Here is a 19,308-nt window from a genome sequence, read left to right as displayed (position 1 = left end):
ATTATATTCACCAGTTAATATTGTTCATCAGATTTTTTAATTTCCTTGGTTTTTAGATTCACTTGTTGATAGTTACATATTCGTTGTAAATAATTTTTATCTTTATCTTCTTCCTCTTCCTAAAGAACCCCCTTCAGCAATTCATATAATTCTGGTTTGGTGGTGATGAACTCCTTTAGCTTTTTTTATTTTTTATTTGTGAAGCTCTTTATCTGGCCTTCGATTCTGAGTAATAGCTTTGCTGTGTAGAGTAATTTTGGCTGTAGGTTCTTGCTATTCAGCACCTTGAATATTTCTTGCCATTCCCATCTAGCCTGCATGGTTTCTGTTGAGAAATCAGCTGACAATCATATGGGTGCTCCTTTATAGGTAACTACCTGTTTTTCTCTTGCTGCTTTAAATATTCTCTCTTTGTCTTTTGCTCTTGGAATTTTAATTATGATGTGTCTTGATGTTATCCTCTTTGGATTCCTTTTGTTTGGGGTTCTGTGTGCTTCCTGGACTTGTAAGTCTAATTCTTTCCCCAGGTGGGGCAAGTTTTCTGTCACTATTTCTTCCAATAGGTTTTTGATATCTTGCTTTCTCTCTTCTTCTGGGACCCCCCATAATTCTAATGTTGGTTTGTTTGAAGTTGTCCCAGAGGTTTCTTTACATTATCTTCAACTTTCTGGATTCTCTTGTCTTCTTGCTTCTGTGGAGTTATGTCCTCTGGCTCTTTGTGTTCCAAATCTTTTACTTGATTCTTGTGATCTTCCATTCTGCTTTTAGGACTCTATAATATATATTTTTTTATTTCAGACAATGTATTCATTATTTCTAGTTGATCCCTTTTCATATCTCAAAGGTCTCATTTATTTTATCGGCATTTTCTAGGAAATTCTTGAAAATCCTTAAAACTGTGGTTTTGAACTCAATATAGATTCTTTTACTTTTCTCCATTTTCTTCCTTTGTGTCCTGCCTCTTTTCTGCATTTGAGCTGCTTTCCTGGTTTAATGAATAGTTTTGTGTGTTAGGTGTCCTGGCAGAGCCCAGTAGCACAGCCTTCCCAGTTACCTGAGGTGGACAGTCTTAGTGCAGCCCTTTGTGGGCTGTATGTGCAGTCTTGTTGTTAAGCCTTGCTTATTGTTGGTATCACTGGGAAGCATTGATCTCCAAGCCAATTGGCTGTAAGGATCAGCAGTATCTCAGCTAGGAGGGCTTCTGTGCTCCACTTGGATGGGGCGGAGTCTCAGGGTGGTGCAGACAAGCTTTGGTTTCCCTTCAGCCCCTCCCTAAGAAGGTCCGATTCCTGAGTCCCGCAGCTATGGCTGCTGGCTACAAGCACCTCCGAGAGAGTTTTGCCCACTGCCTGACAGTCCAGCTTCTCCATGACTGGGGCTGTCTATCAGTGCAATAGGGTGGTTCTGTTTTCCTCCTGAACAAGAAAGCCAGCTGCGCGTTAGCTGCCCTCCCTCTCCGCATGCCCTCTCCGCGAACTCGGAGGCCACCTTTTCCCGCGCACAGATCTCCGCACCTCCACAACTCCTGAGGCTCAGCGTCCCTTCTGTTACCTTCCTAGATGGTAGAACTTCCACTCAGCCAGCCGTCTATTGTTTCAGGGTGATGTTTCTCTGGTTTCCAGTTGTAATTTTAAAACTGTTGTGGTAGATTGCATTTAGGTGTTTACCCTATGCCACCATCTTGGTTTCTCCTGCATATTATCTCTTTATTATATCCTATCTAATAAAAGAGTAATATGCAAATTAACCATCAGTTCAACACACAAGGTGGCCGCTTCTATGTGGACACAAGATGGCTGCTACAAGATGGCCAGCAGGGGAGGACAGTTATGGGCTATCAGGCCAGCAGGGGAGGACAGTTGTAAGGGATCCAGGCCTGCAGGGGATGGCAGTTGGGGGTACCCAGGCCTGCAGGGGAGAGCAGCTGGGGGGGACCAGACCTTTAAAGGAGGGCAGTTTAGGGGAACCAGGCCAACAGGGGAGGACAGTTAGGGGTGACTGGGCCTGCAGGGGAGAGCAGTTAGGGGCAACTGGGCCGGCAGGGGAGCTGTTAGGCATCGATCAGGCTGGCAAGGGAGTGGTTAGGGGGTGACCAGGCTGGCAGGCAGAAGCAGTTAGGGGCAATCAGGCAGACAAGCAGGTTAGTGGTTGGGAGCCAGCAGTCCTGGATTGTGTGAGGCATGTCCAACTGCCCATTTAGGCCCGATCCCAAGATCCTAAGATCGGGCCTAAATGGGCAGTAGCACATCCTTTGAGGGGTCCCAGATTGGAGAGGGTGCAAACTGTGCTGAGGGACACCCCTCCCCCATGCACGAATTTCATGCACCAGGCCTCTAATAGGATTATATCTTAATTAATCTTGAAAAACTGGTTTATAATTTCAAATACCCTCCTGCCATTTGTCCTGCAGTTCAGTTTAGATAAAACTATATAAAGGCAAATAAAAGATATGTCAATCATTATAAAAAAATAAACTTTTTGTTTCTTTGTTTTTTGCCTTTTCCCAGAAAATTAAAGAAGTAATGATTTGTTTTCTCATTACTTATTAATTTCCTGCCTTATTTTTCTACTGCCATCACCACCCTTCCAGTTAGCATTTGTGTTGGGCTTGGGGTCATCATGAGATTTCTGTTGCGGGGTGAACAGCCACGCTAGGTGCTGGCTGCAGGGTGAGGACCACCCTCATGCACAGACTCGGTCCTTTAAGGTCATTTCTCCTGCAAACCTGCATGTGTGCAGGCGCAGGGTGGGGGTTGGGATGGAGGTAGGCTTGAAGTGAGATAGCGCTGCCTGTGAGCAAGCTGGTGGTCTACTTGCTCTCTAGCTGGGAGGCTGAGGCTCAGGGGTGGGCCTGGAGGCCGGTCAGGGCGTGGGAGCAAATACTCATCCCGGGGACACCACGTGACATGCCCATTAAAGCTCCCAGTCTTGGTCCTGCTCTAAGAAAGACATTCAGCAAAGATGGATCCGGTCTGGAAGGTGAGTAAGAGAAGCCCGCCTTGCTCATTCGCACGCACATAGACGCGCACACACACAGAATGCTCAGGAGTGTGCTGCGGTGCCACGTGCCTTTCTGGAAAAGACCAGCACCTGACATTCTGTAACCGGGAGCGTCTGGCATGAGGGCTGTGCCTGCACCTGACTGCATCTGAGCAGATGGTCTGAGTGCTGCGGACGCTGGCACAGAGGGGAACCAGACAGAACTTTGCAATGACAAACAGGCCCTCTCACATGTTTATCAGGGCGTTACATACACGGCAATGACCAGCTCACAGAGAGGAAGCAGGAAGGAGGGCATCTTCCATGCGGCCGGGCATCCTCTTTGTAAGAGTTATTAAACTGCTTGTTTGGGTGATAAAGGGGAGACTGGGCCGTGTCCCGGACTGGCCAGATGACTGCCAGCCAGGCCCAAGTCTCACACACGGTCCTGATTTCAGTCCACTGGGCCTCGATTCAGTCATTCACAACACGAGACTAACAATTACCACTTCTTCTTTGCAATAATGCTTCCAGAATAATTGAAACACCAAACAGAACACATTCTAAGCATCCTTGGGGGAGGAAAGGTTAAGAAATTATTAACCCATGAAAATGAAACTAAGAAATATGGATGCCTGCTCTCCTACCTGAAGAAGGGCTTAGCCATTTCTGAACTTCCTGGAGCACATCAACGAGAAACCACCATCCCATGGGCTGCGGACCACAGCGCCTGCTTCAGGGCAGTGTGCTCAGTGCCCACTGACTGGGCACCGGAGACTGGGTGAGTGAGGGCAGGGACCCGAGAGGCGGGGTGTCACAGGGGAGAGAGCCACTGAGCTCACTGCCCAGCCTGACTGCAGGCCTCTGTCGGTGTCCAGGGGAGGGAGAGGACTTGGGCAATCAGCTGTGTGCTACAATACTTCTGAGCATGCCTCCCAGAAGAGCCAAACATGAGACTAGACATGAATTTCTAAAATCAGTAACTACTTAGCTTGTCCTACGACCCCGGCTATAGTGCTGTGACACTCGGGGCGATGCCAGTGAGATGGGAAGCTCCTTGTTCAGGGACTATGAAACTGCCCTTAACTTAGCTCCAGTGTCATGAAGCACACCCACACCCACACCCACACCCACACCCACACGGCGTGCACACACGTGTGCATAGTCACACACACGTGCACACCCGCACACACATGTGCACACCTGCACACACAACACAAACACACATGTACACACTCATACACACACAATGTGCACATACATAAACATGTGAACACGTGCACTCTCACACAATGCACACACAGGTGCACATTCTCACACAATGTGCACACAGGTGCACATTCTCACATAATGTGCACAGATCAACACACATTCACACATGCACACACATGAGTGCACTACACACGTGCATACCACACTTACGCGCACATGTGCACACTCTCTCACACACGTGCACAGACATGTGCACATTACAAACACTTTCTCTGCACAAAACTTAGTCAGGAGCAGGAGTGCAGTAGAAAATGGGGTTTCATCTACCCTCTTAGTGTTTGCAGCCAAACCTCCTGGACACACAGGGAGCCGTAAGTGTAAATAATTCCTGAGCATCACATTAGGTTTTAATTTACTAGGAGAGGCCACACAGGGAGACAAACCTGAGACAGCCCACAAGCTAGCTCTCCAAGTAACGTAAGATGGCGGGAGAGACGGCTGTAATTCCACCTGTCCAACTTACGTCACTCTGTCACTGAAATTATATCAAACCACAAGTTCATAACAAAGAGATCAACTGCTACAAGAGGCTTTGTGAGGCCCGAGGTCCCTGCAGCCGACATCGCCCAGGGAAATTGTGCCGAGCCCGCCCCGTGCTTACCGAAGACTGCCTGCTTCGCACCAGCCCCCGCCCTCTGGGCCTGGAGGAGCTTCCTTCCCATCAGACTCCGGCCTCATGCCCATTGGGCACGTGCCCTCATTCTGGCACAGGCCACCCTGTCCACCGAGTCACAGCTGGACCAGAGGGGCCGGGACTGCAGGCGGCGGAGGAGGAGGGGGAGGGCTGGGGGAAGGACTGAGGGAGGAGGAGAGGAAGGGCTGGGGGGAAGGTGTGAGGGAGGAGGAGGAGGGGGAGGGCTGGGGGGAAGGTGTGAGGGAGGAGGAGGAGGAGGAGGAGGGCTGGGGGGAAGGAGTGAGGGAGGAAGGGGAGAGGGAGGGCTGGGGGGAAGGTGTGAGGGAGGAAGGGGAGGAGGAGGGCTGGGGGGAAGGAGTGAGGGAGGAAGAGAAGAGGGAGGGCTGGGGGGAAGGTGTGAGGGAGGAGGAGGAGGAGGAGGGCTGGGGGGAAGGAGGGAGGAGGAGGGGGAGGGCTAGGGGGAAGGTGTGAGGGAGGAGGAGGAGGAGGAGGGCTGGGGGGAAGGAGGGAGGGAGGAGGGGGAGGGGGAGGGCTGGGGGGAAGGTGTGAGGGAGGAGGAGGAGGGGGAGGGCTGGGGGGAAGGAGTGAGGAAGAGGAGAGGGAGGGCTGGGGGAAGGTGTGAGGGAGGAGGAGGAGGAGGAGGGCTGGGGGGAAGGAGGGAGGAGGAGGGGGAGGGCTAGGGGGAAGGTGTGAGGGAGGAGAGGAGGAGGGGAAGGGCTGAGGGGAAGGTGTGAGGGAGGAAGAGGAGGAGGAGGGCTGGGGGAAGGAGTGAGGGAGGAGGGGGAGGGGGAGGGCTGGGGGGAAGGAGTGAGGGAGGAGGAGGAGGAGGAGGGCTGGGGGGAAGGTGTGAGGGAGGAGGAGGGGGAGGGCTAGGGGGAAGGTGTGAGGGAGGAGGAGGAGGGGGAGGGCTGGGGGGAAGGAGTGAGGGAGGAGGAGGAGGAGGAGGGCTGGGGGGAAGGTGTGAGGGAGGAGGAGGGGGAGGGCTAGGGGGAAGGTGTGAGGGAGGAGGAGGAGGGGGAGGGCTGGGGGGAAGGAGTGAGGGAGGAGGAGGAGGGGGAGGGCTGGGGGGAAGGAGTGAGGGAGGAGGAGGAGGGGGAGGGCTGGGGGGGAGTGAGGGAGGAGGGCAGGACGCGTTTCTCAGTCCAGGAGCCACTGGCCAGAGAGGTTGCTGGCCTGCCTCTCGGTGTGAGCAGCTTCCCTGCAGCTGCCCGTTTCTCCTCAGTGGGAAAGGGCATTGCTGAGTGTGCTGCACAGCTCGTATATGCCTTCACCCCACACCTGCACATGTGTTTGAAGTTGCAGAAGAAAGTGCAATTAGCACTAAGTAGGGCAGGGACTTCTGACCCAGGCAATTCCAACACGGAGAAGTCACTGGTTCTGGGGGCGGTGCAAGGGGACATGCAGCTCCAATCTCATCACTGCCCTGGGCTCTGGTCCGCACCCCGGGAGCCGCAGGAGGGTGGACACCCAGCGCCCTATCCGGGGCAGGCGCGGCTGTGCTGGGCTACCCAGAAGCCTCGCATGTGCGGAGCTGGGAAGGGACACAAAGCACCCGCATCAGAAACAGGCGTGGCCTCTCGGAGCGCTGCGGTGGGTGTGCGTGGAGCTGGAGCCGGAGCCGCGCCTTGGAAGAGCTTATGGTTCAGCGTGCGAGGGCCGTCCTTGCTGGCTTGTAGCAATGCCTCTGCGCACCTGGCTAGGAGCTGAGGGGCTACTTGGAAGTGGGAAACAGTGATGTTTTTGAGCTGCCCACAGTGCACCCTGCTTGTCCTGGCCCTGTCCCAGCCCCAGAATCCGGAGCCCCGGAGCCAGCTCCTCTGCAGGTCAGGGTTTGCAGCTCGCCTCTGGCCTCTGTGGACCTGGCCGCAGGCATTTCCAAGCAGGGAGGCCCCGGGACCCCAACCCCCAGCACTCCCTGCCCCACTTGCTGGCCATCCCACCCCACCCCCTGCCCTGGAACCCGGGCAGACAGACGCACCTCGATAACTGGGGTTCCAGGATGTTTACGTGTGCATGCGCGAACATACCGTCAAGGCACCAGACTGCTCTGGGAAGCCAGGCCCAGAGCCACACGGTCACTCCAGAGACCTTGCACCTGGCCGGCAGGCACTTCCAATGACACTGCCGGCGGACCGAGGCGGAGGCAGACGCGCGTGGCCTGGCCCGGTCACACCGATGGAGTGCGCTCCTTAGGTTCTCGGGGAGCGGAAAGCCGCCCAGCGTTCACCTCGTGGGCTCACCACAGTGGCCCGTCTCCCTGCACCGCACACGCACCTGCTCTGACCAACAGGCGTGGAGGCGGCAGAACAAACAGCCTCAGTGGAAGCAGCAGCGGTCAGACGGCGAGACGCACACCTGTGCCACGGCGGCACCTGAACGCGCACGGCAGCTCGGCCTGCAGGCCAGCGCGCAGCCACCGCACCCCTATGCACCCAGCGGGCACGGCGGCCCGCCCCTGCGGCGCCCTGACTGTCTGCGAGCGAGCGGCAACCCGAGGGGCTGGGTTTGGAGCCTCAGGAACATCCCCCCAGCGAGGAGCCTCCCTCCAAAGGCTCCGGGTCCGAGCCCTGCCATCCTTCAGCCTACGTGCGAGGACCCTTCCAGTCAGCTGGTGCCCGAGGCGCCCCCCCCCCCCCGAACCTTCAATGAAGAAATAAGTCCCGCTTTATGCCTTCCCTGCCTATGACCAAGTGTCTTTATTTAAAATATAAACCAAGCCGAAACCGGTTTGGCTCAATGGATAGAGCGTCGGCTTGGGGACTGAAGGGTCCCGGGTTCGATTCTGGTCAAGGGCATGTACCTTGGTTGCGGGCATATGCCCAGTAGGGGGTGTGCAAGAGGCAGCTGACCAATGACTCTCTCTCATCGATGTTTCTAACTCTCTATCTCTCTCGCTTCCTCTCTGTACAAAATCAATAAAATATATATATATAAAAAATTAAAATATAAACCAAAAGTACATGCGTATGTGCTTGCCCATCGCCTGCTGCTGGGAGCGAAATTCAGCGGTTCGCTAAGATAACACCTCCCACAGAGGAAGGTTTTCTGCTGCTGACATTGCTGCTGGGTTCCCATGAGCAAGCCAGAACCAGCGTGCTGGGCGATGGCACCGGGGGCCGTGCACAGCCACATGGACGCCACAGAACGGGCACCAAACTCGGAAACTAGTGGCCCCGGCAGCCAGCCCAGCAGCTGATCGCCACGTCTCACAGAGACCCGACAGGCTGTTAAGCAGCTTCCCGTTCCAGCGCCAGGGGCTGCAGTAGGAAGCTGGCCGCTGTGTATTCTCATTTCTTTGAAACAGAGAGTAAAAAAACCCCATTTTTAATTGTTCTTAGAAGAATATAACTTGGACATGTTTAGCTTGGAATACATGAGTCTGAGCTTTTAACGAGGAACCAGATACTTACGCCATGATGCCTGAGAGGTGGAACATCTCGGCGGTGATGTAGGACAGATAGCTGTACAGGAAGACAAAGAGTGGCTCGATCACCCGTATGTTATGTGTGAACCGAGTGGTGAACGCCGCTATGAAGCCCAGGAGCACGCCAATCAGCATGCCGCCGATGCCCACGACGAAGAAGTTGGCAATGCCGGCAAACACGTCCACGGTCTCAATGGTCTTCATCTGGCAGAAGGACTTGAACAGGTTGTACAGGACCTGTGGGGAGGGAGCACCTGTCAGCTCCTCCAGCCGCCCCCCCATCACACCCCCATCACCACCCCGTCACCCCCCCCCCGTTACCCCCCTTCACCCCCCCACCACACAGGCCTGCCTCTTGGAGGACCTGCCTCCTGGCACCAGGAGGTGACTGGCAGTTCCTGCGCATTTGCTTATTAAATCACGTTCAGTAGCTTTAAACTAAAGGCTTTGTTAATTGCATGTTGGCAGGAAAACGTTTTCTAAAAGTAAGTGAGAAGAGAATTCAAAATTATTGCACACCTGACTCCAAAAACGTCAAAGCTTAGACACCACGTGGAGCTTCTTGAAAGCCTGGTTGCCGTCTGGCACACCTGCCTGTCCTCCTGAGGCTGAGAGTGTGGCGTGAACTGTCACCCCCTAGCCCGGTAGGGGGAACGCCCTGGTCGGGGTAAGGCCCTTGTTTGGGGGAACGCCCTGGTCAGGGTAACACCCTTGTTTGGGGGGAACGCCCTGGTCGGGGTAAGGCCCTGGTGGGGGTAAGGCCCTGGTCGGGGTAAGGCCCTGGTCGGGGTAAGGCCCTGGTCGGGGTAAGGCCCTGGTCGGGGTAAGGCCCTGGTGGGGGGAAGGCCCTGGTCGGGGTAAGGCCCTTGTTTGGGGGAACGCCCTGGTCGGGGTAAGGCCCTTGTTTGGGGGGAACGCCCTGGTGGGGGTAAGGCCCTTGTTTGGGGGAACGCCCTGGTCAGGGCAACACCCTTGTTTGGGGGAACGCCCTGGTCAGGGCAACACCCTTGTTTGGGGGAACGCCCTGGTGGGGGTAAGGCCCTGGTCGGGGTAAGGCCCTGGTCGGGGTAAGGCCCTGGTGGGGGTAAGGCCCTTGTTTGGGGGAACGCCCTGGTCAGGGCAACACCCTTGTTTGGGGGAACGCCCTGGTCAGGGCAACACCCTTGTTTGGGGGGAACGCCCTGGTGGGGGTAAGGCCCTGGTCGGGGTAAGGCCCTGGTCGGGGTAAGGCCCTGGTGGGGGTAAGGCCCTGGTGGGGGTAAGGCCCTGGTGGGGGTAAGGCCCTGGTCGGGGGAACGCCCTGGTTGGGGTAAGGCCCTGGTGGGGGGAAGGCCCTGGTCGGGGTAAGGCCCTGGTGGGGGTAAGGCCCTGGTGGGGGTAAGGCCCTGGTCGGGGGAAGGCCCTGGTCGGGGTAAGGCCCTGGTCGGGGTAAGGCCCTGGTGGGGGTAAGGCCCTTGTTTGGGGTAAGGCCCTGGTCGGGGTAAGGCCCTGGTCAGGGTAAGGCCCTGGTCGGGGGGAACTCGCTGGTCGGGGGGAACGCCCTGGAAGGACCCGTCCTCTTGTGCTGGTGCCCTACCTGAGGGCACCCTTCGCCCAGCGGCTGCGGCCCTCTGCCTAGCGCCACCCCCCACAACACAGACGCATGCTCGGTGCAGCGTGAGACCCAAAGGAGTCTTCTCATGAGGCAGCAGCCTGTGTTGTGGGAGTGTGTGTGCACATGTGAGTGTATGAGTATGCATGTGTGTGTATATGTGTGAGTGTGCGTGTGTGCACGTGTGAGTATGAGTGTGTATGCCTGGGTGTATATGTGTCAGTGTGCATGTGTGACAGCACGACTGTGTATACGTGGGCGCATATGTGTGACTGTGCATGTGTGCATATGTGACAGTATGACTGTATGCGTGGGTACATATGTGTGAGTGTGTGCTAAAACTTCACACATATTTTGTGCCTCTAAGGCAGTGTTTCCCAACCTTCTCTCATGATGAGAATCACCTGGTGGAGTTGTTAAAACACAGATTCCTGAATCCCAACTAAGAAGTGCTAAACTAGAATTTTTGAGAACATATAGGTAAAATTGCATACCTAACTTAGTGCTCTGTATATAAAATCTGTCTTAGAGCACTAGTTAAGTATACAATTTTACCTATATGTTCCCAAAAATTCTAGTTTAGCACTTCTTAGTTGGGATTCAGGAATCTGTGTTTTAACAACTCCACCAGGTGATTCTCATCATGAGAGAAGGTTGGGAAATACTGCTCTAAGGTGACAAGAGTACACTGTTGCTTGGTTTCTGAAACTCTACAGACTTTATGTAGTGCTAGTTTAATACTCTTCAAAACTGCCAGGCACTTCCTGTTCGCTGGCTCCATCCTTCAAACACATGGCCGGGGGCCCCTGAGCCGCTGAAGCCAGGAGCGGCTGACCCCCCTTCCCCCCAGAACCCGCAAGGAAAACGCAAGGGAAGCAGGTGCCCTGCCCCCTCTGACTGGGACGGAAGGCAGCGTCTCCGGAAAAGCGGCTGGCAGGGCGTTGGGCACACAGCCTGTTAGAGCAGAGGCCATGCCAGCTCTCACTCGGGGTGTGAGGAACTCACAATCCACCCACAGCCACACCCCTGCAGCGGCCACCCCACAGCCCAGGCCCGAGCCTCCGGCAAGTCTTCCAAGGTCCCCTGGGGTGGACCGCGTGTGTCCCAGGGAGAAGCCCCCGGCCTCTCCCCCACCGAGGTCCTCAGAGCCACACGAGGCGGGTGTGCTGGGATCTTTCCCCTCTCCTCCCGCCTAACCCCAGGCGGGGTGCCGGGAGCGGGTTACTTCCCCAGGCCGCCCCGCACACAGGGAAATGCTCGCGGCCTTGGGACAGCTGGCTCACCCCTCAGCGAGCAGGGCTCCTCCCCGGATGTGGGTGTAACACTCAGGAGCATGGGCAGAGCGGGCCTGGAAGCGCCTGGAACAAGACGGACGGGCCCCGATGACGCGGGCAGCCCGCGGTCTCATTGGCCAAGCAGAACGCCCCGGCCGCAGCTGCTCCCATCACACCCAGGCCTCTCACCGCGGGTTTCGCAGCAGCAACAAGCCTCCTGCTTCCTGAGCGGCTCAGAGAGGCGCTATTTATACCTTTCCCCGCGGCCAAGGCCAAGGTGACGGTCACTCACTGCCCGAGGAGACGGACGGCCACCTGCCTCCACTGCACCAGCAGCCACAGCTCGCCTCACGCCGATCCCTCCACACCCGAGACTCACTCATCCGTCCTTCACTCTCAGGGCCGCCGGCGTGGGGGGCTCCTACGCCTGGCGCTCTTCTCTCCGGGAGGGGTGCCATTGCCGCTGCACAGAGCTCCCCCCTCGCTCACTGTGTAACCCTCACCTTTCCTGTTGCTTTTAAGAGGGGGTGGGGTGGGGTGGGGTGGGGAGAAACACCGGGGGCAGGGAGCCACCTGCAACCAGGTACGAGTTCTTGATGGGAGCTGACGCTGTGACCCTTTAAGGCATGGTCTGGCTCTCTGACCACTGAGCCACACTGGCCAAGGCTGCACACACCCTGCTTATTCATCTTGGGTTTCCCTCCTGTGTGTTTTTGAAACGAAGAGTGAGAAACGCAGCTGCTAAATCTAGGAAAAGCGCACCTGCCTGGCCGGGCCCCTCTGGAGCTGCTCTTCCCCTGGGCAGCCTGGCCCCCCACTGCCCACCACCCCTCCGCCTCCTGCAGTGCTGACCCCCAGCACCCAGGGTCTGCGGGGGCCGCGGGTGCTGTGGGTGCTGCCTCTGAGGTGCTCAGCTCTCCAACAGAACTCCCGCCCCCGCGCAGAGCCCTCCGCCCTTCTCCCCTCTCCTGCCCCCGCCCGCCCCGTGCCCCCGCCCCGAGGCCAGGAGAGGCCCAGCACCCCTTCCTCAGGAGCAGCCGGCACACTGCCACGCTGTCCTGGAGCGCTTTTCCTGCCAGCTCCCTCCTGGGGCTGCCCGCGCCACGTCCTGCCTCTCATGTTCCCGGCTGTGCCCAGTGCCGGCTGGGCACCGGCTCTCACTCCGCCCCCACAGCTGCCCGGGCAGTGCTGCAGGGAACATCTTAGGTAGCAGCGTTACCTTGACAACCAGAAAGCTTTCCACAACCTCCCACCTGCTTTACACTGAACTTGATACCTACCGATCAGAACAAGATAAAATTCTTCCAGTTACAGCTGACCACAACCCTGGACTTCATTCCAGTGGAATCCCGTAACCGCACCGCAGGGAAGCAAGTGCTTCCGGAGTCGGTTCTGTCTGTGGAGCGTGTGCCCTCTGCCCGCGGGCGCGGTGTCAGTGCAGAGGTGACCTCCAGGCCAGGGTATTTTAAGCCTGACTTGCCAGGTTCGTAATGGGCTAATTTGACAGCTGTGTGCTTCCCAGTCTTTCTCTCACAGTTATGTTCCTAAAACACTCACATTACTCACATCACAGGTTATCTATTTCCACTGCAGATTTAAAATGTTCAATAATGCAGGGGAACCATGAAGTGAAGATGCACACGACTCAGAGTCCTCTTTCAGACACATCTGTCCCAGAAAACAGCTTCCAGGCCACCTTTTCTGACGTGAAGCACAAAGGAATCATTCTTGGGTGAGGAATTGTAAGTCTATTCTGCTATTTGCAAAAGCAAAGGGAGGTGTCAGGCGGTCACCACTCCCCTCCCGCTTCCATGATGACACCCACTGCCCCGCACAGCAGCCAGCAGCCCGCCAGCCTCCCGCCAGCTCTCCCGCCAGGCTGGTGTGGCAGAGGCAGAACAAGGTTAAGTCTTCTTGGGAAATGTGTTAGAACGTTAGGTTGCATTGACATGGTCGAGACATGATGTTGGAAATTACATGTATTAAGCTAGGCCATTGGATTACGAACTACTGTGGAAATAGCAAGACTTCTCAAATAACCAGGAGCCTAAGCAATCTTTGGTGAGGCTAATAAAAGAAATTTTAAATGCTTTTCTAAAATATTAATTATATGGAAAAGCACTAAAACTCTATCAAAAAGCTCACCTTTATTTTTTTGACTGGCATTTCTCCGGATAATTCCAACCTACTATCCAATCCACTGCACCCCAGACCAGGGGCGGGAACTTTTTCCTGCCAAGGGCCATGGGATATTTGTAACATCACTCACAGGCCGCACCAAACTATCAGCTTAGAAATGAGCCGCTCTGTCTGTCAAACATTAATTAACTCTCTCCTAATGCCTTGGCAGGGCCAGGCCAAACGATGCTGCAGGCCTGACCCGCAGGCCGGATGCCCCCACCCTGCCCTGGGCAATAGCACACAGCTTGACTGCAGCCATATGTTAGCGTTCTTCTTTGCTTGGAGACATCTTGGGTAGGTTTTCTAACCTTCAGCTCTGCCAGCTCACATCTAACTCACCATGACCTGGGGGCCTGCCATCTCACTCACTCTCCAGACTGCACTTTTAACATTAATTCTCCTGTTAGCCTCCACCCTTCTAGTTGCAACTCAGAACGACTTATCCTTTCCCCTGCATGTGGCATGGTCCATATGTTTTTAAAAATTATCTCCAATGCGAGGGAGAACTTTTTATTTAACTCTTATTTATTTATTTAAAAAAATTGATTTAGAAAGAAGAAGAGAGAGGGAGAGAGATAGGAACATCCATGTAACAGTGAAACATTGATTGGCTGCCTTCTGCATATCCCCACCAGGGTGAGCCTGAAGCCCAGGCATGCGCCCTGACCTCGAATCAACCAGCAACCTTTCGGTGGACGGGACGATGCCCAACCCACTGAGCCACAGTGGCGACGGCCTGGCCATATTTTATATCTCTGTCTATTCCATGAGGTTCTTGCACTAGATGACTGAGTCAGAAAACCTCCCAGAAAACATGTCCACCTTTATACTGCGAAGGCACCTGACTAAGAGACAGAATCACAATTCTTATAGTGTGTTTCTAACTCACTCTGCTGTTCAGCGGCTCAGTGAAAGCTGTTCTTCAGCGATGGGCAGGCCCCGCACGGGCAGGCTTCCAGCCTCGGGCACATGACCCACCGAGGAAGGCCTTCATGTGAAGCCATGAGGGTCAGCCTGACTTAGGGCCTTGGCCTTGGGGCTGCCTGGCCCCCGCAATGGCCCTGCTCCCTGTGGTCCGGGCAGCTCGTCCGCCGGAGGGCTCTGCCCTGAGAGGGAGCCCGGGCCTGCCTCTGGAGGGCGGCCTTCGCACCCTGAGCCCTGCTTCCTGAGGACCCCAGGAGGACCAGGGAGCACCTGACTGGGGGTCTGAGAGCCCGGCCGAGGCTCACGCTGCTGGCCCGGCCCGAGGCACCACCTGCCCAGGAAGTAAGCGGAGAGTGGGGTGCGTCTCTGTGCGGGAACCCACACCCAACTGTCCGTCTCCCGCAGCCGGACAGGAGGCGCTGACCAAAGGCCGGTGCTCAGAGGTGAGGAGAGTGACAGCCTGACTGCGATGCCCTTCCCCAAGGCCCCCGGGGCGCTGGGCTGCCTGCGGAGCGGCAGGTAACGGAGGCGGGCTGTGCCGCGGAGGCACGTGCCGCCTAAAGCTCCCGGCAGCTTTTCCAAGTTTCCTTACCAAACTTATTTTCTAAAAAGTAATACACATGGAGCTAATGGACGTCCTTCAGGATGACATTGTGTCCGGGTCAGGGTCCGCGTGCAGGTGACAGAGGGTGAGGCTGGCTCTCCTGTTCATTGGTGCGAACGTGGGAGCGATTCAGCGGTAGCATTTTAATCAGGAACCAATGGGGGATTATATAAGTTACTTAAACTACTTAAATACTCGTTACTTAATACGCTTTATCTCAACTTTATTATTTGCAAAATGGGGAGAACACCATTCCACAGGCTGTCTAAGCCCTAGCCCAGGTGCGCACCCTCAGGCCATGGCGCTCCTGCCTCGCCATCCCCCCGCCCCCCCACCCCCCCTCCCCCTTCCCCCCTCCCCCTCAGCCTCCATGCCCCCCCTCCCCCTTCCCCCCTCCCCCCTCCCCCCTCCCCCTCAGCCCTCCATGACCCCACCCCCTCCCCCTCCCCCTCCCCCTCTCCCCTCCCCCCTCCCCCCTCCCCCTCAGCCCTCCATTCCCCCACCCCCTCCCCCTCAGCCCTCCATGCCCCCCTCCCCCCTCCCTCCTCCCCCCTCCCCCATTCTCCCATCCTCCCCATCCTCCCATCCTCCTCATCTCCCCATCCCCCCATCCCCCCATCCCCGCCACCAGCCAGAGCCCTTTAAGGCTCTGGAACTCAGCTCCCCCTGACTCAGCGGGGGGTGGCGGTACCTGCTGCTGACACAGGACCCTAGCTGTCTCTGCCTCTATGTGCCAATTAATAAGAATTAAAATAATTTTCATTTTCTGAATAAGTACCAGAACAATGCTGGCTGAGTGTGAAGCAGAAGTGAGCTGTGTGCTGAGCTTTGCCTACGTGAGACTAGAGGACCTGGGGGAGGGGGGAGGGCACTCCATGGGCACTGGCTGCCCCTGGCCCAGACCCCCATGCGGCTGCCCTGGTGACCACGCTGAGAGGGGCGGCCTGCCACACGCTGGCATGCCCAGGGCACATGCGGACAGGAACTCGGCTGGAAAGAAATCCTCAGGGAGAATCTCAGGCTGGGAGGCCGGGCAGCATGGGTGCCGCGCAGCGCGGGACTCACCACTGTCACCGCGTCGTTCAGCAGGGACTCCCCGAAGACCAGGATGTAGAGCTGCTCGTTGACATGGATGTTCTCAAAGACAGCGAGCACAGCCACGGGGTCCACAGCGGAGATCAGGCTGCCGAAGAGCAGGTTCTGCAGCAAAGTGATGTCGCTCAGGCCGAAGGCTTCGATCTGGCAGATGCCGAACAAGGACACGCCGATGCCGATGGAGTTCCAGAGCGTGCCCACCACGGCGTACCAGAAGATGGTGCCGATGTTCTCGAAGAACGGGCGGGTGGGCATGAAGTAGCCCGCGTCCAGCACGATGGGGGGCAGGAGGTACAGGAAGAAGACGTCCGTCTTCATGGCAGGGGGCGACTTCTCGTCCACGCCGAAGATGATGCCCCCGAGCAGGAGGCCCACCATGATGAGCAGGCAGCTCTCGGGCACGATGGTGGGCAGCTTGTGGTAGAGGTGGAAGCCTGTCCCAGAGCAAACGAAACACAGCACGGTTCAAGCAGGAGCAGCGGGAGACAGCCGCCCCGACAGAACTGATGGGCCTACTGTCATGTCCCAGGCCGGCCCTGCGTTCGGCTCGGGGCTAGAGCGTGCACAGGAGGCAACCAATCCATGTGTCTCTCTCACATCAGGGCCTCTCCCTGTCCCTCTCCCCTCCCCCTCTCCCCTCCCCCTCCTCCCTCCCCCTCTTCCTCCCCCTCCTCCCTCTCCCTCTTCCTCCCCCTCGTCCCTCTCCCCCTTCCTCTCTCCCTCCCCCTCTTCCTCCCCCTCCTCCCTCTCCCCTTCCCCCTCTCCCTCCCCCTCCCCCTCTCTCCCCCTCCCCGTCCCCCCTTCCCCTCCCCCTCCTTCTCTCTCCCCCCCTCCCTCTCCCTCTCCCCCTCCCCTCTCCCACCCTTTCTAAGAATCCCTGGGAAAGTGTCCTCAGGTGAGGATTAACCACAACAATCTCCCAGGCAGGTACAACTGGCTTAGACTGGCTTTCTAGGTTCTGATGTAAAAGCCTGATGATCTCCTTAAAGCTATTTTCCGGTACTTTCAGGTACAACTTTAAATTTGAATTAGAGGCAGGTTGTCACAGGCACACAACCCTCAGTACCATTCGTCTAAGTTCTGATTGTTTTCTCAAATCAGATGATGCAGTTTCGCATCTGGGACAACATCCTGATTCCAGCACATTCTGATGCAACCTCGTCGACCCTGTTTATGTTTAGGTGGAACGGAGTCCAAGAGGCCCACGTGTGGAGGCCGCACGCCGGCTTTCGGACGCCCTGTCACGCTGCACGAAGGAGGGTCAGGACCCCTCCACCCCTGGCCCGTGCTCAGCTCCAGGCTCCGTCACCCAGATGGGGACTGTGTTTCCTTCAGAGACAACCCCGTCAGCCATCACAGGAGGTGGGCAGCCGCTGTGGGAGGGATGTGACCTGGCATGGTCTCTGGTCTCACCGAGCGGGTGTGTGAGACTTGCTCTACCACGGAGCAGCTGTGGCCCTGAGCAGAGAGGAGGGCTGGGGAGCACCGGAGTCGGCACCTGGTGGGAGGGTGCTGACCTCCAGGAGAGGGACCAGGCGTCAGGGAGTGACATGTGGGAGAGACACTGTCTGCTAAGCAGGGGCCACGGTGGGGCTGTGATGCGGGGGCGCAGGAGGGGCGAGGGGACAGGCTACACAGGCATGCGGGCCTGGGGAGTGACTGCGCGGCAGGGTCCCTGAGGGCCCGTGAGGACTCCTGTCTGCAGGCAGCGGCGTCCTGAGGCTGTCCGCATGGTGGAGCCAGCGCAGCACGTGGGAATGACCTCAGTGATCAGAAGATAACATGGAAGTAACGGAGTGAGTTCTTGAACACTTACAGCCACAGAGTTTTAGTAAGTAAACTCTTGGAAGCCATAGTGGTACTCTAAGAGCATGCAATAGTTTGTGAACCAGGAAAATCACCATAATTTGAAGAGATGCAAATAACTAATCTCTAAATAATTAAGTTAACATTTATTTGGTATTCAAACCATCCCTCCAGTTTGGATGATTTTGTTATTCACATTACAGCAGACTTTGGTAATTGCTGGGGAACATACACATTCACCTGGTTCCGTAGGGCTTCCCCCATGACCTCTGGCCTGTTGACCTCTCTTAAGGGAAGCTGCAGGAGTCCCTGACCCCACAGCCCTGACCCTGTCCTCGGCGGGCTGGCCCTGCAGCAGCCCTCCCTGTGCAGTGGGACATGCTCCTGGCCTCCCAGGGTCATAGGCATTCAGCTCCTTTCTGAGACGCAGACCTGAAGGCTGCACCTACGTGCTGGGGCCTTGCCGGCTGCCCAGATGACGGCCCGGCTGTGATCCAGCTCCTCCAGGCTCTGCTTGTGGCTGTGGGAAGTTACCATCAGACTGAGGCCAGTTTGCTCATCTGTGACCTGGGGACCCATGCACCCACCACAGAAAGAGCCGTGAGGACACTGAGCCGGGAGCTGCAGTGGCACAGACGCCCCCAGTGCTGGTTCTCCCTCCTGTGCACGCAAGAGCAAGAGGACACAGCGCCAAAGAAACAGACTCAGGAGCAGGGCTCTGCAGGCAACCTGGGAGGGGGAGCCTGTTCTCGCAGGTCCTCCTTCCCCTCTTCCCCTCTTTTCCTTTCCCTGCACGCAGCCCAGGACCCCGTGCTCCCATGCGGGGTGCTGTCTATCCCTGTGCTGGAAGGAGGTCCTGGTTCCAGGACGGAGGTGGGAACCCAGAGGAGGGAAGGAAGGAGCAGAGACGGCACAGGCCAGCACAGGCCAACACCTGCCACGCTCAGGTGCATCACTGATCCTGGCCAGGACCCAGCGGCAGGCTCACCTGGAGGGGCGGGGCCAGCTGGGGGAGGACGGGGCCAACCACTGGGAGGGCAGGCCAGCAGCCTAAACACAGGTGGAGACCCAGGGCCAGGAGGAAGGGCTGGAGGAGGCGGGAGGGGTGAGGAGCAGAGCGGGTAACAGCAAGGAGAGGAAGAAACGTTTACTTAAGAAACCAGGGTTGTGTTTTCAAAGTGCTGCTCTCTCTTGTAGGGAGGCTTAGCCCGTCGGCCTTGGTAGAGGACCGGGCTTGAACCTGCCGCTGCCCACCGGCGAGGAGGGTGAGGGGAGGCTCCCGGAGCTGCAGGGCTGTGGGCAGCGGGTAGACGCTGAGCTTTCCCACACGCTCCGCGGCACTGAGTCGTTGAGCGTGGGTGTCCACACTCGTAGGAAGGACAAGCATCACACTTGTCGGTGAGATGATTACTCAGAAAGCCAGAAAGCTCTTACACTTAACGGTTCACAGAACAAACCACCAGCGTTTCCAACGGGCGTGCGCTCTGTCCTCTCTCCCCTGGCATTTCCGGGAAGGCTGTCGAG

At 56.8% G+C, this 19,308-nt stretch overlaps 1 protein-coding gene across 2 annotated transcripts in view; it reads right to left on the bottom strand.

Moving 5' to 3' along the window:
• SLC9A2 (solute carrier family 9 member A2) overlaps positions 1 to 19,308 on the bottom strand; it is a 126,732-nt gene that overhangs the window by 66,139 nt on the left and 41,285 nt on the right. For both annotated transcript variants that reach the window (XM_045587294.1, XM_036453950.2), the window contains exons 2-3: positions 15,949 to 16,412; positions 8,296 to 8,546 (exon numbers count right to left, since the gene is read on the bottom strand). In XM_045587294.1, the coding sequence (XP_045443250.1) occupies positions 8,296 to 8,546; positions 15,949 to 16,412 (715 nt within the window). The remainder of the gene's footprint in view (positions 1 to 8,295; positions 8,547 to 15,948; positions 16,413 to 19,308) is intronic.

The sequence above is a fragment of the Pipistrellus kuhlii genome, unplaced genomic scaffold (assembly GCF_014108245.1).
Source record: "Pipistrellus kuhlii isolate mPipKuh1 unplaced genomic scaffold, mPipKuh1.p scaffold_m20_p_27, whole genome shotgun sequence".
Lineage (NCBI taxonomy): Eukaryota > Metazoa > Chordata > Mammalia > Chiroptera > Vespertilionidae > Pipistrellus > Pipistrellus kuhlii.
Note: the sequence above shows the minus strand (reverse complement) of the source record. Positions and strands in the feature narration are given on the sequence as shown.